Raw genomic sequence first — 27369 nt, 5'->3', positions numbered from 1 at the left:
GAGGGAGCGCTCAATCCTCTCATCCAGATCTCTAACAAAGGTAATAAACAGAACTTGTCCCAGTACTGAGCCCTGGGGAGCACCACTTCTGACCGGCTGCCAGCTGAGTTTACCTCCATTCACCACAACTCTTTGGGCCTGTCCATCCAGCCAATTTTTTATCCAGGGAAATGTCTACCTATCCAAGCCATGAGCAGCCAGTTTCTCCAGGAGAACACTGTGGGAACTGATGTTAAAAGCTTCAGTAAAGTCCAGACAAACAACATCCACAGCCTTCCCCTCATTCACTAAGCAGGTCATCTTGTCATTGAAGGAGATCATGTTGGTCAAGGAGCATCTGCCTTTCATAAACTCATCCTGAACAGGCTGATCACCAGGTACTCAAAAAATGATCTGCCCCATAACCTTCCCGGGCACCAAGGTCAAACTGACAGGCCTGTAGTCACCCAAAATACATATGTGAATTTGACCCTTTCCTTTAAGACAGTGGTCATACTGTGAGCCAAGTGTTCATCCTTGCCACCTGTGCTTTCTTTTTCTATATAAAAGGCTTTTGGTTGGATCCTGACTGCTGCTCTCATATGTGACCGTGAGGGTTTTTCTCGGTGTCTACCCTGGGTACCTAATGTCCTATCTGTCCAATTTAATTTAGGACTTAAGACATTTTTCTGGCTTAGCCTTTGGCTACTGAAGCAGCAGATTCTTCTCCTCAGAAATGGAAAGAGGCCAGCCTCTCTGTAGAAGTGTAATGCTGTGAGGTAAATTACCACCACTTCTATGCTGTGATATTCCATGTAAGAGTACAGATGCATGTCAGGACAGAAACTGGTTTCTGTGTCATAAACCTGTGTTTTGGAGACATGCTTGTTAGATGAGCAATTGTCCTCCTCTGCTCTTTGTTCTCAAAAGCTGTCAAAGTAGCAGCATGGTTGTGGGCCTGTTACAATACTGCTACTTACAGAGCTAGGAGAAAATAAGAAGTGGTATGTTAGAGTAGTAAGTAGCTCAAACAGAAGGATGTAATTGTGCTGGGCCTTCAGGTGACCACATGAACCACATGAGTGGGCTTGGGGTGGCCTCTCACCACGTGCCCAAGATGAGAGGTGCTTCAACTCTATGGTTGTATTTGAAAATATTAAATGAGTTGTGCTTCAGTCACTTCAGCTCTATTTGTGCACTTCTCTTTACTTGTGGTCATTTCAAACCCTGCCCTTCTTCCATCCAAGTGTAACTTGATGTGCATTGTATTTCAATATTAGGAGCCACACCTGTGCTACTGTCTTCTCTTGGCATAGCAGTTTCTGATGTAGTGGCCTTGCTTTGCTTCCTTGCTGTGCCCTCCATATATGCTCACTTTGCTACCACTTAAACGCCTCCCCATTGCTCACCCTGTCCAATTCCCACCTGCCCTTTGCCCTTCAGCTTCTTCACTTTCCTTTTCCCAAGTGTTGATTGTCGTTTTGTCTGGGAATTTGTGAACATATTTTACCTGTGTGCAAAATAACAGCACTAGTTGGTGGTGCAAATTGCCCAGTCCGTGTTTGGTGATGACCTTGCAAAAGGCAGCATCTGGTGCAACAGTACTTGAGCCGATGTGCTTTGGTGTCACAGCATGTGACTATGAAGGAGCACATAGCTCTTGGTACCACACATGGGGGAGTGGCGTGACACTGGGTCCTGTGGTAGGGAGGTCCCGAGTGGTTGCTGAGGTGCCATGTCACAAATAACTCAAAGAGAGACAACAACCCAGATGCAGAAACAGATGGAGAAGTGTTACAGCTGGCACCAGTTGTCTTCATCTGTGCAAGCTTCAAAGCGGTGGGGTTGGTTGGTGAGACGCTGCAGCAGTTTGCTACCTTGTGTCTGTTGTTCAGTACTTGTTCTTCTCATGCCCTGTCAGACTTTGTTTGTGTTCCAAATGACTGCAGAGAGGGCCAGGAGAAGCAGCCTTCCCATGCCCCACTTCACCCTTCCTTCTTCCCTCTATCCTGTCTCTTAGACAGCCCTGGGTTTCTGTCGCCACCGTGTTCAGCATATGGTGGACCAGCCTTCAAAAAGTTCCCTCCTTGCTGAACACAGCCAGGAGCCCTATTTGCCCCACGTTCTGGCACTGTCCCCAAGTTGTCTCCTAGCTTGGGGTGCTTGGCTTTCAGCCTGCTGCCCCTGCAGGCACCACTGTCACTGTGTGCTCAAATTGCTTGACCAGCATATTTTGACCCTTTGATCCCATACAGCTTGTAGATGATGAATGAGATTGAGCTTTCTTCTTCAACCTCTGGGTGATGATTAGTGTGTTTGCTGTTGTTGAGAGAAAAGAGATGGTGGTGTGTGCTTGCTTGGTGGCTCTCATCAGTGGGATCTGTTTCTGTGGCTGCCAGGTGTCAGAAATGTGGATTTCTGCTCTTCATGCAACCTGAAGGTGAGGTGGATTAATGTAGCAGTAGCTTGTCTGGAACCAGACCCATATGTGGGATTTCCCCAGGGACGGAATTAGGCTGGTGACTTCCTGCATGAGATTTCCACTGAGGTCAGTGAGATCACTTGGATGTAGGAGTCGGAACAGGTCCTACCTCAAGTTATGCCTGCTTAGCCAAAACATGAAATGAAACCAGTTACATTTGCATGTAAATGTTCCTGGGCTGCCCAAGACAGGAGATTTGTGTCAGCTGAGCTACAGTGGTTTGTTTTACTGGTACCCTTGAATTCAGACATAAAGCTGTGTAAACCTTATGATGGGAATGCATATGGGGGATTGTGGTCCAGAGTGCCAGTTTTCATGGGACTTCCACCAAATTCAGTTGACCAAGGTGGGCATGGCTTTTGTATGGTACTTAGCAGTTTAGAGGGAGGTGTGGCAGCCATGAACTGATACATAGAGCTTTGCTTGATAAATAGCAGATACTACACTGCATACATTCTGCCTTATTTTTTGGTTCAGTCTTTTCATTTTTTGCTCCAAGGTCTACTGTTTTATAATCATGGAATAATTAAGATTGGAAAAGACCTTTAAGACAATTTAACCCAGCTAACATGACCACTAAACTATAGCCTGAAGTGCTACATCTGCGTGCTTCTTGAATACTTCCAGGAATGGTGACTCCACCACCTCCTTGAGCAGCTTGCTCCAATGCCTCACCATGCTTTCAGTAATGAAATTTTTCTTATTATCAAATCTAAACCTCCCTGGGTACAGCTTCAGCTCATTTCCCCTCCTATTGCTGGTTACTTGGGAGGAGACCAACACTGGCCTCACTACAACCTCCTTTCAGGTAGTTGTAGAGAGCAATAAGATCTCCCCTCAGCCATCTCTTCGTGTCCAGTTCTGGGCCCCTCAGTTTAGGAAAGATGTTGAATTGCTGGAGCATGTCCAGAGAAGGGCAACGAGGCTGGGGAGAGGCCTTGAGCACAAGCCCTATGAGGAGAGGCTGAGGGAGCTGGGACTGTTTAGCCTGGAGAAGAGAAGGCTCAGGGGAGACCTCATTGCTGTCTACAACTACCTGAAGGGAGGTTGTAGCCAGGAGGGGGTTGGTCTCTTCTTCCAGGCAACCAGCAGCAGAACAAGAGGACACAGTCTCAAGCTGCGCCAGGGGAGGTTTAGGCTGGAGGTGAGGAGAAAGTTCTTCTCACAGAGAGTGGTTGGCCATTGGAATGTGCTGCCCAGGGAGGTGGTGGAGTCACCATCCCTGGAGGTGTTCAAGAGGGGATTGGACGTGGCACTTGGTGCCATGGTTTAGATAGTCATGAGGTATAGGGTGACAGGTTGGACTCGATGATCCTTGAGGTCTCTTCCAACCTTCTTGATTCTATTCTATTCTATTCTATTCTATTCTATTCTATTCTATTCTATTCTATTCTATTCTATTCTATTCTATTCTATCTATTCTATTCTATTCTATTCTATTCTATTCTATTCTATTCTATTCTATTCTATTCTATTCTATTCTATTCTATTCTATTCTATTCTATTCTATTCTATTCTATTCTATTCTATTCTATTCTATTCTATTCTATTCTCTGGACTAAACAATCTCTGTTTCCTCAGGTGCTCCTTGTATGACCTGCCCTCCAAACCTCTCACCAGCATCATTGCTTTTCTCTGGACCTCAATGTCTCTCCTATACTGTGGCACCCAGAACTGAACACAGTACTCAAGCTAGATGTTGGATCCTTGCTATTAGTGCTACCTCCCTGTCGGGAGAAAGCCCTGGTAAGCAGATGCCTGCCAGCTCAGCTCCACCAGCCTTTGCACAGGCTGACAGCTAAAGATAGGTTTTGCATCTTTTGTGGGGAGTGTTTTCACGTTGGTGAATAATTAGCATTAATAATAATTAATATTGGATAGAGATAGTTTATTTCTCTACAATACATATATTTTGAGAATCTCAAAATGCATGTAGTAGTGGGCTAGCAGCCTGGAGTAAGTCTTGATGTACCTGGGGCTGATGACTTCAAACCTTGCTGTTCCTTAAGGAAAAGTGTGGGAAGGCTGGAAATAAAACCTTAATGACTCTGCTCCTCATCACTTGTGCAGCAGCTTCTGGGTAGCACCCCTCCTAACCACACAGGACTGCTCATTGTCTACTTTATATATATGTGTGTGTTTTACAACAGCTCTTGTGAGCATCGGAAGAGATGCATTATGCTCCCTGCACAGCTAGCTGGAGGCGATCTGAGGTGATCCCAGCCCTGAGCAGCTCTGCTTTGTAGAAGCAGTGTGCAGCTATCCCAGTCTGTACCCTTGCCAGCAGCCAGTGCTGGCACTCTTTGAATGCCCACTGGCTGCCTGCAGAAGTGAGGTGCTGTTTGGTGGGATGACAGTGAGGAGGGGGGTGAGTGTGGGGGCGGCCCAGGAAGCTGGCAGTGGAGGTGGCAGTCAAGTCCACAGCAGGGGTAAAGCTGGTGTGCCCAGCCACATGCCTTCCATGGGCCGTAGGGTGTGAGTTCAGTGGAGGAAAGCAAAGCTGTCATGGCCTCATTTCATTTAGTGACTGAAGCCTTGGGAAGACACAGATTCATTTATTGGATCTTTTCCTCATGTTTTTCCTAGCACTTAGCTGTGCTTCGTGTGTTACTTGGAAGGCTGCAAAGCAGGATCATGTCTATTTATTAATCTTTGCCTAATAAAGATGACTACCAGATATGTTCTTTGGTGTAATTAGTGGTGAGATTGGACATGACCCAAGAGGAGGTGCTTTGCTTAGGAAAATATTCAGCCATGGCATATAACACAGTCTGTCTGAGGCACCACATCCTCCCTGGGGGCCTCGTCTTGAACTGAGCGGTGACCCTTCCCAGCACTTCAGGGCCATAGGAAACCCTGGAAGAATATTAATAATAAAGGGATACACAAAGCAAGCTTTGCCTCAGTCAAACAATATACTGCCAACCTAAAATTATTCAGCAGAAGTTTTAGTTGGAGAAGTTAATAATTTATGGTTCTGGCTGATCGCAGCCTATGCAATAGCAGTGTGTTCAGCAGCCCCAGACCTGATTAAATATGCATGGACTCATTGGATGCAGTTTCAGTGCAATTAGTGTATGAAGGCAGAAGGAGCTGTATCATCTCTAGAACTGTACTAAAAGGTTCTTGCATTATAACGTTTTGCAGGATAGCAATTGTTCCACATCAGCTGTATTTAAGTACACTGTGTTAAGGAGTGGCTGCCCTCCGTGCTATGTGCAATATGAGAAGCCAAGTACTCTGCCTGTCTCTAGGCACTGAGAGTGCTTGGAAGTATTAAGCTAGTGCAGAACTAGACAAAACTTCTTGCAGTAATCTTCTAGCCCCACCTGTGCTGGATTTGTATCTGCTGTATTGCCTGAGCGAAAGGTTAGACCAGGGAAGATAACCAATCTAATTTTATTTTTCCTTTCTTTGCTGTAAAAGCTTTTGTCTTGTGCTCATCACTGAGACTTCTGTATGCTGGGTGTAGAAGCTTAAATATTTCTAGAAATGCTTTAAATAAGGAGGGAAATGGCACTGGATATTCCACAGTCAGCATTGTCAGCTGTGTCAGGTGCCACATTGTCAGGTGTGTCCTGGCAAAAACACAGTGGCTGCAACAGCTTTCCTTCCTAGAGCCACATCACTGATGGTTGTGTTTCACCCGTCCCCAGCATAGCCAGCTCTGCAGGTGGAGACAAGTCTGACCAGTTTGAATCAGTTGACAATCTTGCTTATTGTGTTTAGAGACAAAGGAAAATCTTTGCTCTTTTCTCCAGCTTCCTTCCTTCATATCTCTCTTCTTTTGTCTCCTTGTCTTCTCCTTCTCCTTTGGTCTTCTTCCTAGCTGTATGACCTTCAGTCTGCTGCCCACTTGTGACCTGTGTTGCCTCAAACTACTCCACCTCCCTGGATTGTGATGTGTGCGATTTTCTTCTTCAAAACACATAATTTTATGAGCTTTTTACCTAATGGTGATTTAAGACAACCCTGAGAAGGAGTGGATTGCTTTCAAATGTGAATCCCTCAGTCGCCTGAACAAGCAGTTTCCTATAATAGGTTAAGGAGCTGAGCAGCTCAAGACCAGAAAGGAGCACAGAGGGAAGAGTGGGCTGTGGATGGGTGCACGTTTAGTAGCGTTGCACTCTGAGCCTTGCAAATCACCCTAGAGCTGCAGTGTTGAGAACTGGGTTTGGAACAGACTGTTGGAAAGCATCTAGTCCAACACCTGGCTGGAGGCAGGACTAACTTCAAATATAGATCACTTTGCTCAAGGGCTGTCCAGTCATGAGTGTTAAACAGAGCAAGACAAAAGAACCTGTGTGCCTGCTCTGCAAATAAATGCATATTTCGCCTCTTTTGTCTGGGAGGTAAATTGTCCAGGCCATGGGAACAGCTTTCATATTTTTGCTTTTGTTAAAATTCTGAAGATGTACAACCTGTATTTACTGGTATGAGTTCATACAGGTGTCTGCTCACATGGTTGTTTGATCTTTGTGCATTATTGTTTCTGTCCCATGGAGGCCTGGGATCGTGTTATTTTTTGCAGCATGATGGTGCAGAGGGAGGACGACTGTATGGTCCTGAGTGCAAGGTTGAGATTAGAGGCTTCTCATTCAGAAATTTGGTCTATGTGTCCCTGTGAGAACATCACCAGCACTGGAGTTTTCAAAGGAGCCTAAGGGAAGTCCAAAAGCAGGATGGAAGTTGGACATTGAGGACCATGTTGATGCTTAATTTCACTGTGGAGTGCCTGCAGCTCTCCTGGCCTTCACTCCTCAATTGCCCTCCAGAAATCTCGTTGATGTCTAGAGGTTTGGGGACCTAGGAATTCAGGGTAGCTGAATGCTGCTCTTAACACCTTGCAGTTCCCTTGAATATTCAAGCCTCCAGCTCCCTCTCTTGGCTTCCCAGCTAGTAATTTGGGAATAACAGATGTGTCTGCTTCTCAAAAGTGCTGTCAGGATTAGTGGGTGACTGGCAAGTGCTTTAAAGAGGAATGTGTGAGTATTGGTGCTCTTGCAGGGTGGCAGCTGGGATTTGCTCTGTGTGCAGAGTGGGAGGATGACTTTAGCCATGTCAGGCAAAAACTGCAGTCCTGTCAATATCTGCAGCATGTACAGAGTAGTCTGTGCCATCTCAAAACAACCATGTGCCACAGCCTTGCTGATGCCAACACAGCTCTGCTGACACAGAGCCTGTGATGGCCTTCTGCTGGGTTGCAGGCACCAGGTATTGACTCGGAGGCACATGCACCAAACTGATACTCTGTCTCATTTGTGGAGCCCAGGAAAGGTAATGCCCACATGGCAGTGATAATTTGTGATGCTTACGTCAACTGTCAAACCTACAAAACCCCAAGAAGTCATTATGTTGACAGTGTTTTGGAGGAACATCATGCAAAGAGCTACTTTCACTATGGGCACAGTGGCACTGACTTATAGCAAGCACTCCGTGCTTTTCATCATGGGAGGTGTTACTATCAGCTGCAAAGCAGCCTTTTGAAGGATGGAGCTGTTGTTAGGATGTGCTGTACAGATGTAGAGCTCTGGCACTAGGCAGTCTCTTGTGTACTGCATGGGAAAACCTGCAGGTGGGCAGCGTTTGAAACTAATCCTGCCTGCCTACTGGCCTCATCTTCATTTCCCTCTTTGCCCTCAGAGGCAGGAAACTGGGTAGGTAAGCCTGAGTTTGTCCCATTCGGTTATCAACTTTGAAGTTATGATGATGGAATTATAAATGTCCGATGGTTAATGAGGACAGATGGAAGGAGAAGTTAGGAGCATAGAAGGATGACAAAGCAGGCCAGAGGAGGACAAAAAGGAAGAGGGAATGATGGTGCAGGACTGAATCTCATCTTGCTCATTAATGTGAGAGATAACCTAGATAAATCCATGTGGAGGGATGCTGGCTGCCAGTAAAACATGAACTCTGCAAGCTGTGTCTCCAGCAAGGAGGTAGAAGGAAGTGAGGAGAAAGAACAAGAGAACTTGTCACAAAGCTAAAAAAAAATGAGGCAGTGTGGAAGTTTTAATTTAAGCATGTAACTTTAATAATAATAAAAAGTAATAATTGGCTTTGTCTACCTTTAAAAATGTAATTTTTATTCAGTCACTATTTCCTTCACATAATGTATTCACATTCTGAAAAAAAACTTGAAACCATTCAGTATGAAGATCTGCTAGATTCAGCTTTACACCTGGCTGTCAATTCTTTATTTTTTTATTTTACCTTAAAGGATTCCCCATACTTCAATTTCCAATGCTGCTGCTTCTGGAAGATGTGTTCTTTTAAAAAAAATTAGCTATGGCATATGTGGCTGTCAGCAGCACTTGTGTTCTTGTTGGGTTCTTCCCCAACACAGAAATTTCTTTGGGTTTCTTTCGTTGGGTTACAATGTAAGTTTCATGTGTAAAGCTTCTTTTAGTGTTCTTGACTATTCTATTTCTTGTTTCTTCCTCTAAAAAAATACTTCAGGATATTCCTAGATTTTCAGAAAGGTCCTTCCTTGGGGGAGAAATCATAACTAATAAGATTTTCATGGATGTTGACTGGGTGGAGACTCTCGAAGTAAGGAGAATCCTGTATAGAAGTCTCTGGTTTTCCTCCTTTTGAGTGAAGGTCATTTAGGTTATAGAACTGCGTTACCCAAAGGGGTGGACAAGGAGTTAGCCACTTCATTGCTTTACAAAGCACTTTGTAACAGTTTGGAAAGATGGATGGCATATTGGAAAGCTGAATGTCCTGCGCTGGCAGGGGGGTTGGACTCGAAGATCTCCAGAGGTCCCTTCCAACCCTTAACATCCTGTATTTCTCCTTGCAGCATTTGTGTGTGGCAAATGTAATGGCCATTTTTTTTCCTGCAGAATAATAGCCTGAGAGTTTTCCAGAATATTTGAATAAGAATTAATTATTGCAATTATTCTTTAGGGGAGGCATTCAGTAACAGAATGAAGTATGTATGTGGGGAATGGGTTATTGCCCTTAAGGCAATGACACATTGATATTAAGTTTTGCATAAACACAAATTGATACATAATAAGCAGGACAGGCCTGTTGAGGTTCTGCATATTCAGCAGCTCTGAAAGAGAGGTGGGTTCATATCTTCCATCACTTTTCAACAATGGAAGTGTGTAAATAATTTTCCCATGAAAATTAAAGTTAGAGTTGCAACATTATTGATCTGATTACTCCAAACAGTTTTCCTCAAAAGCAAGTATAAACCAAGGAGCTAATAGTTAAATACTTGCCTTCAAAAACTAAACAAAAGCAGAATTCTTCAGTGGAAAGCTTTGGTTGGTTGGAGCCATGGAAATTGTTTATTTAATAATGTAACTTTTAATATAGTGGTGATTTAAAAGAATTGGGTAGGAAGGGTTTTGTTTTTAAATTAAAAAAAATATTTCTAGAATATCAGCTGTTAACTTGAATACAAACAGGAAAATATAAATTCTTCATCCACCTGAAGCAGGGTGATGTTATCATGTAACTAAACTGGTGTTATTGTGGGTTGTGAACAGGAATGCTAGATTCATATAAAATGCTGTTTGCATTTTTGATCCCAAGCCACAGGGTGTTTTTGATTAACCAGTTATCCCTGGCCTCTCGAGGGACAGCTTGGGAATTCAGACTAAGAAGAAATAGCAAGACAAATGAAAGAATTTGATATTGTTCTGGGCTCAGATCAGCTTTGATGGTGTTGGGGATGAGACTGATGTGACAGAAAATGGGACCACAAAGTCTGTCTCTGTGGTTTTTAAACCTGCCTTCCTTTTTGGCAGAGGAAGTGACATTGAAAGCATGCTGCTGTGTTGGCATATAACCTACAGTTTTGTTTTGTTTTTTTTTTCCTGTGCTACTTGGTGTTGATGATTTTAGACCTCCAGTTTACTGAGGTCCAGATGTTGGTGCTTGTGTGCATCTTGAATAGTGACACTCTTGCCAGGTTCTGTGATTTTATTGCTAGTGTTTCAGTGTTTCCTTACTCCCTGTAAAGCCCTGGTTACTACAGTGGGATTTCAAAAGAATTGCTGCATTCATTTAATTTTCCTCCTTCCCTGAAACACAGCCCCATCACACATGTCAGTTTTTACATGCCATGGCTGTGCAAAAGAACTTAAAAAGAGGAAGCATGTGTGCTCCAGAGGCTCAGAAACCTGACAGCAAAAAGAAAGAATTATGGTTTGAAAATATATATACATTGGGATTTTTCAGACAGTTGCACATTAGGGGGCAAGAGAGTGGCTGGCAGATGAAATTTAAACCATTGTGGTTGGCTGATCTGAGCCCCTGATCCTAGGTACTGATTCTGCATGTCAGAGGAGTTTTAGCCAGGCAAGTACAGCACATTAGAAAAGCATGAACTTCACATTTTGCTATAGATGCAGTTCAAACAATCTTTTGTTTAAATAATTAACATTAGCATTCCGATGCTGTTGCCACGCTTGCCTCTAAGACATAAGCTTTGCCCAAGGATTAACTGATCAAAGATATATTGGAGTGTCATCTAGTTCATTCAGCTGGGTCCTCCAGGTCATGTTAAAAATGTATCAGGGGATATAGCAGTGCTTTTCTGCTTGTGCTGTGATTCCAGAGTGGATTTTAGGTTGGTCTCAGCCTGGAGGGGCAGTCAAGACCTGACTGACTTGGGTGGGCTCAGGACCAGACCTGTGCTTGCCTCTACCACATCACATGAAGATGTGAGTCCCCATTATCCCCTTGTATGCCAGTGATAAATTCATGCTTGTGGAGACAGCTGACAGAAGAATTCATGTACCATTTAAACTATTATTTGAAATATCAAAACACAGCTGGATGTTCTTGGTATATATGGCTTCATTTGTCATGGACTCCTTTTTTCTCCCAAATCTTCATTAAGAAAGAATCAGCAGTAGGTGGTAATCAGAGACCATTTATTCATTTATTATCTGAAGACTAACAACCTGCTATACAAACCAGTGTATTGAGTCTGCAAATGCAGGAATCTAAGGAGATGCCAGGATACCAGACAGCACTATAATGAAGTGCTTTTACCTGGGGCTTGTCCGCATTCAAAAGAAACAAGACTGTCAGTGGTAAAAATGACAGAGGCAAGTCTGCCAAAGGAGGTGGCATTTTCTACCTGTCACAATTGCTAAAAGTATACAAAGTAAGTTGTGGGAAATGGCAATAAAGGTTCTGTAGAAAACTGAAGTTTATCTGCAGTGCTCATTTAAGGGGGAGACTCAGTGATGGAAAATGTGAGTGATGCAATGGAGGCTGTCATGGGCACAGTGATCACGGAAAGGATAGAGTTCTTGATGGCTGGAGGAAGGAAGTCTTCCAGTGGGCAGACTTTGGCCTCTTTTGGGGACTGGTTGACAGAGTCCCTTGGGAAGCAGTCTTGAAGGGCCAGGAAGTCCATGAACATTCTTCAAGGAGGTGTATAGCTGTGGTGCTGAAGGACATGTTTTAACACCAAACCTGGTAGAGTTAGGTGATGGTTGGACTCAATGATCTTAAAGGTCTTTTCCAGCTGAAGTGAATTATACATCAATGTACCCTAACAAGCCTTTCCTCTAGGCATCTTGAATACTCAGAGCAAACTTCGGCACTTGGAGTTTTTGAAGTCAGTGTTGCTCTGAGGTGGTCTTGGCCTTGCTTGCCATGTCTGGGTCAGGCTGTTCTCCATCTACATAATGTAACATCCTTACGATGCCAGCAGCCCCAAGTGCCTGGGCTTTCAAGCTTGGCTGCCACCCAGTGGGATTAGCCAGCAGAAGTGCTGCTTTTTGTGATTTTTTTTTTTTTTTTTGATTCAAGTGGGATGTGGTGGCATTGTTTTTTGGGAGGTATGTGAATGGAGCTTTTTGACAGACTGTGCGCAGTATCCATTGCTTGGGTCTCATTCGGATGGAAGAAGAGGTGCTACCTCTGTTGGCACATGAAAGGGCTCCCTGGTACTTGTGGTTCATAGTTTTGTGTGGTATTGAAGCCCTCCAGCATCTCACTGTAATATTTGGTCTGTGTGGTACATGTGTACAGCATCTGTTGATTTACTTCAAGAGAATGTGGTCCTCAGCACGATGTGTTGTATTTTGGATGTACACATTATTCCTAGTTTGACTTTGGAATGTGCTAATGCTTCTTAGGAGGCATATTTCTTTGCCTCATGTTAAAAGAGTGAGCAAAAAACCAGCACGATCCAGGCAATATATATACAGAGTATGGAAGCATGTCAAATACAGAGTTGGAGGCCTAGAGAAGAGTCAGGGGCTCAGGATGGCTTGCCTTGAGTATTCCTGAAGTGTGGTTTGAACCTCTCATCTCCAGCTATGGGAAGTCCACTTAAAATAACCATTTGATTTTTGTTTGCTTGGTTTTATTTCAGAACTGGTTCTCGATACTGGGCACTGCTTGGGGAAAACACCATTGTACTTCCAAGAGGTGATGCATTATGCTTTTTGAAAGCTAAGCTTGGTGTTGGCTGCTAGTGGATGCAAAGCAGGGTAATTTATTACTCTGCTGCCATTGCAGCTTCCTGTGCTCTGTTTAGTTTTGGGTGCCATTGTTAACCTAAATGGATATGCTAGGAAATAGTCATAGGGGATCAACAAAAAAATAACAAGAAAAAGAAAAGGTTTGGAAGCAAAAGGCTGGTAATAGAAAAAGCTGAGAATGAGCTCTGTGCAAAGAGACAAATGACTGAGGAGAAACACAATATCTACAAATACATAAAGAACAGTTTCAGAGCAGGCAAGGATCAGTTGGGATGTAGAAAGTGATGAATGCAGCAGAAGAGGAAAAAAGTAGGTAGAATTAATGGGAAAAAGATGGAGATTGCTTTGGGAAGAGCCATGGGTCTTCACCATAGAGGCTGCAGGCTTCTGGTGCAGGGATTACCTTTTCAAGGATGATTGTGCTCAGCTGGGCACGGCTGGTGGGCACTGGCATGGGTGGCTCAGTGACCACAAACTATTTTAAGCCCAGGTCCCAGTATCAAGGAAATGCTTGAGTACCTGGTGGGCTTAAGGTATGTGCTGGAGTCCTGCTGGTTGCAGCAGGAGCTTAGTACAATTTTTTCTGAGTCACAGCCCTAGTGACACTACTCCAAAAGTGTAACTCTCCAACATTCGTAGTTTAGATCATTTCAAAGTGAGTTTTTAAACTGTAAAGAGAACTGGGGCACTGAAGGAGACGTTTCCATTGACAGCTGAAGCTAGAGCTTGAGGCATTAGTTGCAGGTCAGGAGCTATGTCTTTAAATAACCTCAAGTTGGAGAGAGCTGGTAATCAGTGGAGGAGCATGAATTGTTTGAGAGTGGTTGGAAGTTATTTCTGATGTCTCTTGAATGAATCCTTGGGTGTAAATAAATAGTTACTGCGATACTGACAGAGAGAAATTAATGCTTCCGTTTATAGTTTCTTGAGCGTTTCTTCTGTAAGCATGGCTCCCACAGGCATGCCATTGTTGGACAGAGCTAAAGAGGTCTCTATGGGCTTTGGGACGTGAGGTAGGAGCCATGCTCTGTGCAAACATGAGCACAGATTTTTGTTTGTTTTGGTTTCTTTTTTTTTCCTTTTTCCTGATTATGCTTGGGTTTTCTGTTTTGTTTGTTTGTTTCCCTCCCCTCTTTATTTCACAAGGGTTTTTTTGTGTGTGCTTTTGGGGTTTTGGTTGGTTAGTTGTTTTTTTGTGTGTGTGTGGGGGGGGGGTTGTGCTGTTTTTGTTTTGTTCTGGGTTTTGGTTTTTTGTTTTGTTTGTTTGTTTTAAAGTGCAGTCCGCTTTCAGGAATGAATGTTGCTCCCTGAGAAACCTGTCCATCAGCTCTTCCCACATGGCTATTGCCTCTTTCTTGAGGAAACATGAGCCCCTTTAATGCAGCTAAACTAAAGTTGCCAAAAAGGTAGATGTTGACTTCCCTTGAAGCTTCACACATTCATCTCTGGTAAGGTCAGGCCTTTGGTAAGGACAGTTTTAGAGTAGATAACTGACTTGAAAATGTGTTACCTGTCATGCTAAACAAGAATTTTCTTGCTGCGGTAAACTTTGTATTTTGTTGGTACTTGCCATGGTAGAAGCCCACTCTGCTTGTGGAAGAGTGGTGAGCTTGTCCTGTGCTGTGGGGTCAATTTGGAGCTTTCATGAGGAGCATGTCTTTAGGTGCCCTGGCACAAATGCCATAGATGTGTTTGACCAAAACAGCCTTGCCCAGACAAAGATGTCCTCCTCAGTGCTGGTCCTGGGGAGAGACCGGGTGGGTGAGAGATGCAGCTTCAGCAAGCACAAGAGCAGAACACTTGGTGTCACAAACCCTATAGATGGGTGTGTTTATCTGTATTAATGCAATATGTTCACAGCTACACCCAGACTTCTTCCCTGTGGCAATTAACCATCCATGTTGCCTTTCTCCTTTGTTCATTATAAGCAGCAAAGCACCAAGACTTAACCACCTGTGTACCACACATAATGCAAACACCACTGCTGCAGAAGGTGAAGCTTGTCTGTCTTTAGCGTTTCTCATCCAGATGCAGTTATTCTGATTGCCACGTTTCAAGCAGTTTTACAAATGATAACCCTCTCCTGCCATCTTTGTGTTCCTCCTCTGCAGAATCTTTAAATCCTCATCAGTGGCAATGTGGGGGATCTCCTTTGATTTTAATAATTTCTTTATTTTATTTTTATTCTGAAAGGAGCCTTGGGACGAATGAAGGTTCTTGAGGCTGAGCTGTTCAAACTTAGTATTTATACGTATGCCTTTGTCCTACTGACTTCAGTATTGATTCAAATCATGTGTTGACACCCAAGAAAACTCAGGTCTTCTTGTTGTGAAGAAGTGAGAATACAAAGCTATAGCTTTAAAGGTGATGGAGATCCAGAAAACTGGATTCTAGGATCCATGCTGCTTTCATTCCTTTTCTTTTATATTTATTTTCCTTGGTACTAAAAATAAACAAAATGTCATTATCTTAGGAACAAAACCAAAACAACCTTTTCTTTATTCATGAACTGATGTCTGGTTTGAAATCTCATCGGGAGGGAGTGGAAAAAAACCCCAAACTATCATTTTCTTTGTTTGCTTGCTGGGTTATTTATTTCCACTGGATGCTGCTGGTGAAAATCCTTCAATAGACACTGCAAGGCAATACAGATTTTGAGAGACTTCCCAATTTAGCACTGTTATTTAGGGAGCCCCTAGAGCAGAAGCCTTGCTGGATGGTGGAATTGGGAGCTAAAATCAGGTGGAAGTTAAAAACTGGAGCCTCAGATGGAAAGTGAACAATTTGGGTTTAAACTGTTAAAAGCAGCTGTATTCCTGTGACCCAAATATGGAAATCCCAAATCCCTCCCTGCTAAGTTCCCCATGTCCCCTGTTTTTTTTTTTTTTTTTTTTTTTTCCCTCCAGGCTCTTTCCAGCCCCGTTCTGTGCTCCACACTGCGGGCAGGCAGGAAGCAGCATGCCTGCTGGCTGCTTCTGACCCCGTGTCTCATTGTCAATTTTCATTCATTTTGGAGAGACTCAGCATTTTGGAAAGCTTGTTCCCTCCCTCAGACAGGGCTGAGTGTGACCATGAGTTCCAAAGAGACCCCAAGGGCCCTGGGAGGCATGAACCTCCTTGTCCTAGGAGAGTATGGTGCTGTGGAGAAACACAGCCTAAATAAAGAAGGGGAAAGACATTTAGGAAATTCCCATTTAGACCGAGAGGCAATGATTAAGCTAATGCAGTCAGCTGCCCATGTTACATCCAGAAAGAAAATGGAAAATGAAAAAAACTGAACTTTTCTGTATTGCAAAACGTGGTACAGATTTATAGACAAAAATTTCACATGTGAAAGAGCATCTAAGAGTGGAGGATTTGGCTTATCAAGGCTGATTATTTTTTTCATTTTCTCTTCTCCTAAATTCATCTAATAACATTTTTCAATTACCTTTTCAATAATGTTCTTTGCCACAATGCTTTTACTTTTTGAGGCTATTCTGTGTTTTCCACTTAAATTACAGAATCACAGAATGTCTTTGGAAGAGACCGTCAAGATCATCTAGTCCAATCTTTGACCCAGAACTGCAAGGTCACTGCTAAACCATGTCCTGAAGCACCAGGTTCACACACCATTTGAATACCTCCAGGCGTGGTGACTCCACCACTGCCCTGGGCAGATTTTGCTTTAAATTTCCTGCCTTCCCTCATGCTTGTTGGATACATTGAGTTGAATATCAAAATTATTTATTTATTTCAGAGATTATATAATTCTGTGTCAGATCTTCTGTTATGCATATGAAAATAGACCTAACCAAGTGTCGTGCTTGAGGATATAACTGCTTCTGCAGAGGTGAGGAGAGATTGTTTGCCATATTGCGTGCTCACCTGGAAGGCTTTGTTCTGCAAATGGCTGAGGAAACATTGAATAGCTTTGGGATGGGATAGGTGGGGGCACCCAGCACCTCAGAGGATTGCTCAGGACCTGGCAGCACTGAATGAAGCCTTTTACCTCAAGACTTTTACTTTTTGCTGTAGTATTAGTACTGCTTGCTGCTGAAGGCAGGAACATCAACCCAGTGATCTCTTATATTACAGCACACACTCCTCTGCACTCACTAGGCAGTTCTTGTGTGGTTTATAGTGAGGATCCTGTCTCTGCTTCTGTAAGTTTAAAATACAGCATGCAATGCAGGTAACAGTCCCTGCAAATCAAGTCCTTTGACTGACTTCTTGCACTTTGGGACTTCATCTGTTTGTCATGTTTCTGGATCGTAAACCCCTCTGCTGAAATTTCCCAGAAGGTCAGGAAAACTGTTGCTCTGGCATATTTCATTTAAATTTTATAATGGGAGGGAATTTCAACCAAGAGTGAGATTAGAGGGAAGTATGTTGCTCGGCACAGGTGAGATACCTGGGGAATGGGGATTTGGGGTCTGTCAGAGAAACTGCCTGGTGGCAGGCATGCCTCCTCCCATCTTTGTGAGGACCTGGACAAAGCAGATGAAGTGCAGAGCTTTGGGAAAACATCATGCTGAGAAATGACCAGACTTGGCAGCTGGCTTCTCCCCACCTTAGAATCTTCCTTTCCTCCCCTCTGCTGTACAATGACCATCCCTGTCAGTGTAGCCCTTGCTGCTGGGATCCTGGTGCCTGGGGCAGGTGAATGCCCTCGCCATAATCCCTAAGCTCCTAGTGTCAGTGTTGAGATGTTGGCTGGGCTGTAGCACAGCTCTGGTGGAGCTATCCCTGATGGGATTATCAAGCTGCTGCGTTGTGCTCCAGTTCTCCCTGAACTCCAGCCTCTGGCTGTCACAGGTTTAACGAGTGCATGAAGTAACACACTGGTGACTTTGCCTTCTGGAGACAAATTTGTGCCTACTTAGATAATATGGGAAGCTGTTGTTTATATCCACAACCCCTTCATGCCTTCCCATGCCTCAGTGCATTTCTCAGTTCAGAGCTTTCAAATGGGCTCAGGGCCAGTGGGTCCAAGGATCATCTTGTCCCATCCCTGAGCGGCTTGGTTTGCCCTTGGTAAGGCTCGTAATCAAGCAGCAAAGCTGTCTGCTAAGGAAGGATGTTATCAGTTCACCACCTCCACCTGCAGCCTGCTCCTATACCTGCCCTGTAGTCTCTGAGGGGAGTGTGATCAGCAAATTGCTCAGTGCCCTGCCCAGGGTGTGGGTGTTCCCAGCTACCACAGGTCCCATCAGAGCAGTGACTCTGCTGCATTAGTTTTTGTTTGTTTGTTTTCTTCAAGAGGGATTTTTTTGATAGGCATCTGCTGCTGTTTCACAATTCTGTTCTCTTGTGCTTCAGTTCAGAAGTGCAGGTTTTTTGCTTCTGCATTTTTACAATAACTGAGCAATATTTTGTCTCCTCTGCAGTAAATTTAATTTTCAATGTACTGCCCTAGTTACATAAGTGATCTGAATCCCTCTGGATCTCTCTTGTGGTTGCTTTGTATTTATTACTCCCTTCAGTTTTATGTCATCAGCAATTTAGTAATTTTACAGCTGGTTTCTCTAAGTAATTTATAGACATTATCAACAGGATGTAATAGATACTGAAAATATGCTGCATAGATCCCACTAACTCTAAATGAACTACTTTTGTAGGAGCAAGAGTTGATGGAGGGTGACGGCAAATACAGCTCAGGTGGGCAGCCCATGCATGCTGATGATTGGGAAGTAGTCCCACTGTAAATTTTGGTGCCAGTGTCGAGGAGTTTGAGATCAATGCCTTCTGAGTGTTTCCAGCTGGATACCCATGCTGGTACATGCAAGCTATTGCAGCTGCATTAACGGCAGACATTGCTGTCAGCATCCCCTTGAAGGATGCTTGCAGTGAGAGACCAGCTTAATTCATTCCCCTGGGAGATACAGGTATTTCTGCTATCACTCCTTTGGAAGGAATGCTTAGGGCATGGATGCTAAATCTCCGTGTTCTCCACAAAAATAAGAAAAAGGGTCCTAAGAACTATGCAAGTGAAAAAGTCTTCGGTTTGGCAGCATGAGGAGTGATAAAAGAGGTGGAGACACATCTGTGTAGAAATGTTTGGACATTTCTTCTGTAGCTGCGTCTCCAGGGAGCGAAAAATGCCCAGGACTAGGCTGCTCTGCCATAGAGTACCATAGCTGCTGGCCCCTTAGAGAGTATATAGCAGAAGCAGGCTCTGTCCTCAGGAAAGTCCCAAGTGTGAGGTGTTCTGCGTTGTTGTTTTTAAATCCTCAGCATTGCTGACGCCAAGGCTGTGATGGCAGATGTGAAACTGGGGAGATGACTGCATCTGGTAATTCAGGCTGAATGTTGGTGTTCCCCAACCTTTCTTTGACATTCAAGAGGTGTCCCCCTTCCCCTCTGAAGAAAAGTCAAGTCCTGGCGTTGCCGCCAGTCTCACAGTCACTATGTGGTGTCACGGAGTTTCTTTGTGACCCTGGGCACTGAGGGCTGAGTTAAAGCAGTAACATTAAAACTGATGATTGAAACTGGTGTGGAGGACAGGCCCTGCTCTTCCTCTTCAGGGAGCCAGAGCAGGGTGCAACATGCTCTTAGTAATATTACCACAAACATTTATTCTGAAAGGCAACAAAATGCATCCGTTCTCAGGGGAGACATTAACTGTTGACCTTCAGCAATAATTTGAGGACTGTTAGACATTTGTGGTAAAAAGTGTATAGGCTTCCCTAAGAAGCCTCGGATGACCTAGAGGAAAAAAATCTCTCTTCTCTGGGTGAGAGATCATGAGTGCTGCGTGCTTTGGTGGGTACATGCTGATGGAGAGCAACCTGCTCTCCATTTCCAGTGGGAAAGTGTTATGAGCATCACAAAAACTTGTTTTGAATGTTGGAAAAATTTGTCTCAGCCCTGCCATCATTTAAAAAAAAAGTAGTCAAACAAACCAGCCCTATGAGAAGTGGTTGGGATGTTAGATAGTTTGAATTGATCTTCTTTGCAGTGGGAAAACAGTCCTCTTCCTGCCAAACACACCTGTTATTACTGCTATTTTCTTTTTGCTTTTCTGTACATAACTGTGCCTTTTGTGGTGACATTTCATACCTGGCTTTGATACTGCTGCTTTCACTGTTTTCGCTTTGCTACTCAAAAGGGAGGAGAAAAATTCAGCCTTCCAAGGTGCAAATAAGCTTCTTATCATCACAGTATCAAAAGAGTGATTAAGGGAAAATTTCAAGTCCTTTTTCTGGTTGATTTTTCAGGTTCTTTTCCAGTATTCCATTTACCTAAGTTATTCTTTGATGCCACAGTTGACTCTCTTGGTTTCTCAGTTGATTTGGAGAATTGCAGAAGCAAAGAGCAAGACAGGAAAAATTGGTCTCTGGAAAAGCACCCTGGTAATTAAATAAATATCATTGAGTGGATGGTGTGTAAAACCCACCACATGTTCAGTTCCTCATCAGCTTCTACCACCAGCTGTATTGATAGTGGTTTCTGTCATTTAGTCCAGGAAATTCAGGCACGGGCACAGTTGGCAGTAGTGGTGAGGAGAATGTCTAGAAATGTATAGAAGTGTATTTATATACCTTTGCCAGTACTTCTAACACAGCAAAGGTCTAATTTATGAATTTCTCTTTGAAGTGCAGGGTCAGTAGCCTACTTTGCCAGACACATGCTTTTTCCTCCCATAGTCATTACTGCATCCTGCAAGCTGTTACTAGGTCACCTCAGAGGTGCTGGAATGTCATTAGTGAGGTGCATACATGCCTCTTGGCCCCACGCACCTGCTCCTCTCCAAAACCCTGCCCTGTAGCAATCCTGCCTCCACCTTACTGCCCATCAGCATCAGACATTAATGTAGGACATGCTAACATATAAAGCCTGCACCTCTGATGGGATTCTTCCTGCTTCCCCCTTAGTTTTACATGACCCCAGGGAGGCTGAATGCAAACAGGACCAGACCTGCCACAGGTCACAAGAACGAGGCAATCAAGAAGGCAGAATTTTCCCAAGGGAAGATGGACTTGCTGGCTGACAGCTGCAATAATGAAACTGCTCTGGAGAAATGTCAGCTTAAATGAGTATGTGAAGAAAGCAGTTATTGCAGCAGGATTAACAGGATATGGGCATTTGCAGGACAGCATGCCGGCTTGGTCTCGCCAGTGGCTGGTTTGTAATGGTTACAAGAGTGACTAAATGCCAGTCTAAATAGTTGGATAAACAAATGTATAAGAGAGCAACTGTGGATGTGAGAAGTCCACTCTTAATTTAAAGGGTGTGAGAAAATGTGTAGTTGTAATCACATTTGCTGGGGAAGTGACCATGGAGTTGATTCAAGTGTGATGAGAAAATGGAAATGTTTGCCTGGAGGAGAAGAGCAGCTGAATGCTCTTCTCACCCAGGGGCACAGGGACAAGACAACCTGCCAGATTATAGTGCCTCTATCTGTAGGTCCTTCATTGGTGGTGGCAAAGGGCTTGTAGAGTTGTTGTCCCTAGGCTGCTTCCAAGCCTCAGGCTGCAGGGGCAGAGCAGCATTTTCTGGTTTTTGTGACTGCAAGCAGCTCTGAGGACCTAGGTGTTGATCAAGGCAGGGGATTTCTTCCCCCACTCCCCCCTTTTTTTTTTCCTTCCCCTTGGGGCCTGGCCAGCCTCCATGCCAATCTGTGGGGGTTGCATGGATCCTCCTCCATCACCCTCCCCAGTGCTTTCCTACAAGGGTGACACAGGGTGAAGCATCCTTCCTCTGTCGGGTTGGGATAATTCTCTGCAAGGCTGGGTAGAAGTCAAGGGCAGAAAACTTTGCAGTTATATGCAAAATTTGTAGTCACTAGGTCTAAGGGTGCTTTAATTCAATGAGTCATGGCTTGTTCTTATTAAAGAGTCTGTGGGGACAGCTTTTCTGGCACATGTGGTGGAGTTGAGGTACAAAGGGCAGCTGTTGTGGTACCAAAGAACTGATCCCAAAGGCATTACCCCAGCTGCAGGAGCTTGGAAAGATATTTTCTCACAAGGAACAATTATGACCAAAAAGGGACCAACCAAGAGAGACCTGGTCAGGAATGATGGTGCTCAGCTCAGGAGAGTTCTGCCTGCAAGGTGGTGAAAGGGATAGTGACAACCTAGCTGGGCAGGAGCTGGGGTGCCCCATCTGTGGGACACAGGAACATGGGCAGAATGGATGTGCCAGTAGTGCTGGGATAATTGAGTAGAGAACTGTATGTTTCTCCTCCAGTTTCCCTTGCTAAACCAGGAAAATACAGGATTTCAAATCAGAGCATGCTTTCCACTCATCATCTGCCCCTGGCAAGCAAAATGTTGTAGTTTACTTTCTAGAGTCAGTGCCTAAGTGACTATAATAGATGATGTCTGAAGGGAAGAGCTTTAGAGAACAGTGATGTTAGGTGTGCTTTTTAAGAAGTTAGGTACTGTTGAAATATCTGGCAATATCTTTTTTTTTTTCAGTTAAGGATTTTAAGGATAAGTAGCAGTCTTCAGATCAGAGAAGCAGCTATGAGATGTGCCATGGGTCGTGTTAGCAGTCTCTTGCTGCTGGTAGTGGTGATTTAGTGTTCAGCTTTAGAGAGAAACCTGCTGAAGTTGTGTTTCAGTTCCATAAGATCCAGTGCAGGTGTAATTCAAAACACAGACCTTCTCCAAACAGCCTGTGCTACTGTTACAGTAAGTGACAGTAATGATCCACTTCTGGCATGCTTGTGGGCCTGCAGCTATTTAATATAAAACCCATTGCATGGCTATGATTTGGTAGAGTCTGAACTCTTATTCTCTATGTTAGGTGGTATTTTCAGTTTTGACAGGATAGTCAAGAAAATCACTGAGCAAAGTCCTTAAAGAATTGGGGCCATCTGGTCCTAACCTGTACTTCAGCTGATCCACTTCAGGTCTAGAGGATATGTAGGAAATATCTTCAAATGGACCTTTCACATGAGTGGTTAGAAATAATCTCAGTTTTTGTAGCACTGAGAATATGTAAGTGGTTGCATGAGCACCAGCTAAGGCTGTGTTAGATGAGTGAAAAGATGCAGTGCAAGGCAATCAAAAAGAGGTGTTCATATAGACTATCATTTTATCCAGTGACACTTGGCATGAAAATTAATGATATGCAAATACATGGAAAGTTGAACCGATGTTCACCTAATCTTCATTGCTAATTGCAACTCCAAGTAGCTGTGTTATGTTTGATAACAGACTGATTGACCTGAACAAAGCTTGTGTATCTCTAGGGTGGTGACAATTGAATTATCGTTTAGAGATAGGCCATGATGATTGTGTCATAATCTATAGTTTGTCATAGAAAGTCCCTCCCCAGCTTTCTTGACTTGTTCATGAATATACACACTTTGTTTATGAATATGCCCACACAGTTTTAAAAACTAAATGTCCTCTAATACAAAATAGAGGGCAGACAGAGATGACTGAAACATTGCTCACACCTTGGGTTCCAATGTTCATCAATGATAGCTGTCTAGTCTTCTAAATCCCTGCTCTTAGTGGAAAAAGCCAAGACACAGACATATGGATGTGGAAGCTAAAGCTGTTCCAGAGCCTGCTGAGCTCCTGGCAGCCACCTCAGGTCTTCTGTCAGATGATTTCAGACCCAGATTTTCCCCTAGTGAGTTACTTCTCAATCCTCCAGAGTCCCTGCCGTTACTCAGCTTAGGGAAGATGCTCTGTGACCTCAAGTAGTCATTAAGAAGTCAGTGGATTTATGTCCACTGGAAATCTCACAGCAGTTAAAATAGTACTGGGAGGATGGAAAGATTGTGAGAAAAGCACTGTTTGGGGATTTTTGTACCTCCTGTCACCACAGCCTTATTGCAGGAAGAAAACCAAGCTCTCTGTCTGCTTTATCTCTTTGAGTAAAGTGGGAAATGTCAGCAGCTGCAGTGGTAGCCTGGTGAAAGTGCTTGGAGATCCCAAGACAAAGGATCTGCTACTGTTGTCTGTGTATTTGTCAAAACCTTGCTCATGTTCTTTCCCCTGTAATATGCCTGTGTTTAGCACTAACCAAGCACTGCATGTATTGTGGTTAACCATTATATAACAATGGAATCACTAATTTACCATCTTGAGCCTGAGCAATAGCAGCCACTGAGAGTCCTTCCATCCTTCAGCAGTGTTGTCCTTCCTCCTGTCCTTGCTCACAAGCAGAAAGAACTCCTAATCTCTGTTCTTGATAATGGAGTTTACTGTCTCTCAGTCCAGAAGTCTATCATATGCTCATAAGAATACCTCTGGAAATTATGTCATGAGTCCACCTCCTTATACCCAGTAGAATATCTTCACCATTTTTGGCCTGTTCAGTTTGTAAAAGCTGGGAAACTTTACAGGCTCCCTCAGCAAACATGCCTAGGGTTGTCTTTACCATTACCTAACGCCTAAATTGGATCTTCCTTGCTGCAGTTGGAGCCCACAGGTTCTTGTTCTGTGCACTGTTACTGCTGAGAACAAGTGAGTTCATTTCTATTTGCAGGAGCCTTTGGTGTGTTTGCTGACCTTGGAGCAAATCTGATCACTTCACAGGGCCAGACCTTTTATTACTCTTGTCCTGGTCAAAGTATTTCCTTCAGTTATCTCTAGTTTTTGTTTCAAGTGCAGATGGCACAGATTTAGGGTTTTATTTTGGTAACATTAGTTTGTTTGCGATGTATATATAAGTTCAACCAAGGATCAGGTTTAGTTGACTGAAGTAGCAGTTTTCTTTTGTAGACTTGGTACTATCAGCAGAGTTGCTGTTCTAGTAATTTCTTATACTGTTCTAAGAAGCCAAGTTAGTATTTTTGAAGATCAAAGCTTCTAGGAGCATTGGTGATCACTCGTTTCATTTCTTTTTGAGATGAATGCTGTGTTTTCAGTTTCATGTGACAGCAGCTGATCAACAAGAGCGTAATAGAAATCATGGGTAGGGAGTGAAAAAACTCTAAAAGTCAAAAAATGACACTGTCTGCTAAGCTCTGGATTCACTTCTAATGTCTGTGGTAGTCAGACGTTATCTGACCTGTCCCCTCGTGGGAGCTGCTTGTATGGCTGCTTTGTTTCCCGTCCTTTTTGCACAGCAGCTTTCAACCTGTTTGACAGTTTGCAGTGGATTATCTGTGAGGTCTTTGCAAAAACAAACTGAAAAAACCCAAGCTTGTTGGCATTCAGCTGAACTGTGCATCCATGGTGCCACTGGAAATCTTGTAGGAAATGAAAAGTGAAAAAGGGTTAAATCTACCTTTCTTGTTGCCCACAAAGTCCCTCTCTTTTCTAAAGTAAATGAATGCTATTCATATTCTCAGCTCTAAGCCCCTTTTCTGGAGAAACACTTCTCTTCATCCTCAGAGTTTCATCAGAAAAAATTAATTTTTTGTGTGATCCATCAGTAAAGATAATTACTATTAAATTTAAGTTCTTTGGTGTTCAAAGTGGACAAGAGCTGGTAGCCTTCCTTGTTGATGTTTATTAAATGGGATAGTAAGACCAAGAATAAGTTGTAGAATATGAGGTTTTTCCAAGAGCAAATGTAGCCATGATTAGAAATAATATTATTTATTTTTCCCTCTGTACTTTTTCTTCTCTGAAAGTGAAGACTGTTTTAACACCAAGCATACATTTTTTAAATACCACATGAAGAACACTGAAGTCATTTGCCAGACTATGCAGGTTGTAAATGACTTCCTCTCACTTTGAAAAGCTGCTTTTCTGCATCCTACAGTAAAATAATTCATGAGGTCACAGAACATTTGCAAATACTCACAGGGTACCATTCATGCAGAATGGCAGGTGAAAAAGGAGTAATAAAAAATTAGTCCTTTTTTGTCTTGTGAGCTTGGGATGGGGACATGGTAAGGAGCTGGCAAATGAAAACTGAGTTAAAAATATTTGCATAAATGATTTGTTTCATGGCCATGAATGTTGAATACACTGGGAACCATTACAGCCTCTGTGAAAATAATTTGAAGTAGATAAGGATAAATTATTTAGGTAAATAATGTCCAGCTATCAATTTGACAAGACTCTGGTTTTATTGTTCTAAAACTCAAGTGCTTAAGTATCTCTGTAATGGGCAGATGAAAAGTCTTGACTAATTTATCTTACGAAGTTTGAAAGAGTGAGAAGGTTTGCTGAGCCTCTAGGAAATCCTGTAAATCCCCTGTAATAGGGGACTTGCCATGGCACTAATAAAAGGACAGTGATGTATGCAGGTGTCTTTATAGAGTGCTTTTATAAGGACTGAATTTTCATTTAACAGTAATGAGAGGTGAGGAAACTTGATGGTTTCTACGTTGTCTCATCAAGACAGAACTGATGTCTGAGGTGAAAGACAAGTAAGCTTAAGGATGCTCAAAAAACAGTTGCATTCTCATAATTTACTTGCCTAATTTAATTAGAGCTAGTGGTATTTTATCAAGAGCACAGAAGAGGTGAAACCTCCTACATGAGCGCAGATTCCCACTGCTGGTGGCACAGCTGAATTTTAAGCATGAGGGAAGTGCCTTGTGAAGACCTGGGATGAGTCCTGACACATGGGGAAAGATCTCTTGTAGCTGAGAAGCAATAGATGGTGTTTCACAGTGAGCAGTTATTTTGTACACCCTGGAAATCTCTGTTATTTATTCTGGTCCTGCTCTTGGTGAACTGATGGCTTTCAAGAGCAGTCAATAAGAGATGGTTTGAGGAGTGTTTTCTTCAGTGTTTTTAGGAGTGATGGGACTAAACAGATGGATATGAAGAAAGCTGTCTATAGAGAAACTTCAAAGTTTCACTTAGTCTGTCAGAAGCAAATCCAGAAATTGGAGCAAGAATTAATTAGTGATTTTATTAATTTTATTTTAATTTTTACAGGTCTCATGCTGACATGCAGCAATGGCTTTGGCTTTCTTTTGGGGTAATACTGTGTGGTTTGGGAATTACAGCTGCTGTACCTGTAACTCACTTCTAAATACGTAATTTCAAAGAGCACTATAAATTTCTCTGCCTGGTGGTGTCGCAGGCTTGAAGAACGTTTGAACTGGAAGTTTTATTAACTGTAGCCCTAGCAATGTCAAAGATACTGGTTGTGCTGGAAGCTTTTCTGACAGGTCTTATTCATACTGGCCTGAATGTGTCCAAGCCAGCATGATCTATAGCTTTTAATCAGCTAATGGATTGAACGTCACAGGGAAACTCGGCTGTGTTCAGGCGGGTTAGAACAGAAAGGATTTTGCAATTTTACAATTTTTGGATTGTGGCAAGTTTCTGAAGGAAGCAGCAGCACCGTTCCTGGCCATTGGAGAATGACAAAGCAATATTATAACACAGAACAAAAGACTGTGTTTAGCTCAGCTTCCCCAAAGTCTTTGTAATGGCCTTTGCCTGTGTGCTGTTTTAGGATTTTGACTCTTTGTTTGCCTGTGTTTTGGTCTGGTTACTGTTAAGAGCATGTAAAACAGAGCAGAGGGAGAGTACCACAAGTCAGGGATGAATTTCCACTGTAAAGCTTTATAATCTGTCCATTTCCCCTGGATTG

The 27369-nt window shown here is 43.2% G+C and overlaps 1 protein-coding gene across 3 annotated transcripts in view; it reads left to right on the top strand.

The window, feature by feature from the left end:
• Positions 1 to 27369, top strand: part of ABTB3 (ankyrin repeat and BTB domain containing 3) — a 174736-nt gene that overhangs the window by 34346 nt on the left and 113021 nt on the right. Inside the window, exons 5-6 of one of the 3 annotated variants that reach the window (XM_054386586.1) lie at positions 17787 to 17804; positions 19154 to 19168. The exons of 1 other annotated variant lie outside the window; for it this stretch is intronic. In XM_054386586.1, the coding sequence (XP_054242561.1) occupies positions 17787 to 17804; positions 19154 to 19168 (33 nt within the window). Of the gene's footprint in view, positions 1 to 10131; positions 10160 to 17786; positions 17805 to 19153; positions 19169 to 27369 lie in introns of all 3 variants that reach the window. One more of the 3 variants, XM_054386587.1, reaches the window with a different exon arrangement.

This window comes from Indicator indicator, chromosome 14 (genome assembly GCF_027791375.1).
Source record: "Indicator indicator isolate 239-I01 chromosome 14, UM_Iind_1.1, whole genome shotgun sequence".
Lineage (NCBI taxonomy): Eukaryota > Metazoa > Chordata > Aves > Piciformes > Indicatoridae > Indicator > Indicator indicator.
Note: the sequence above shows the minus strand (reverse complement) of the source record. Positions and strands in the feature narration are given on the sequence as shown.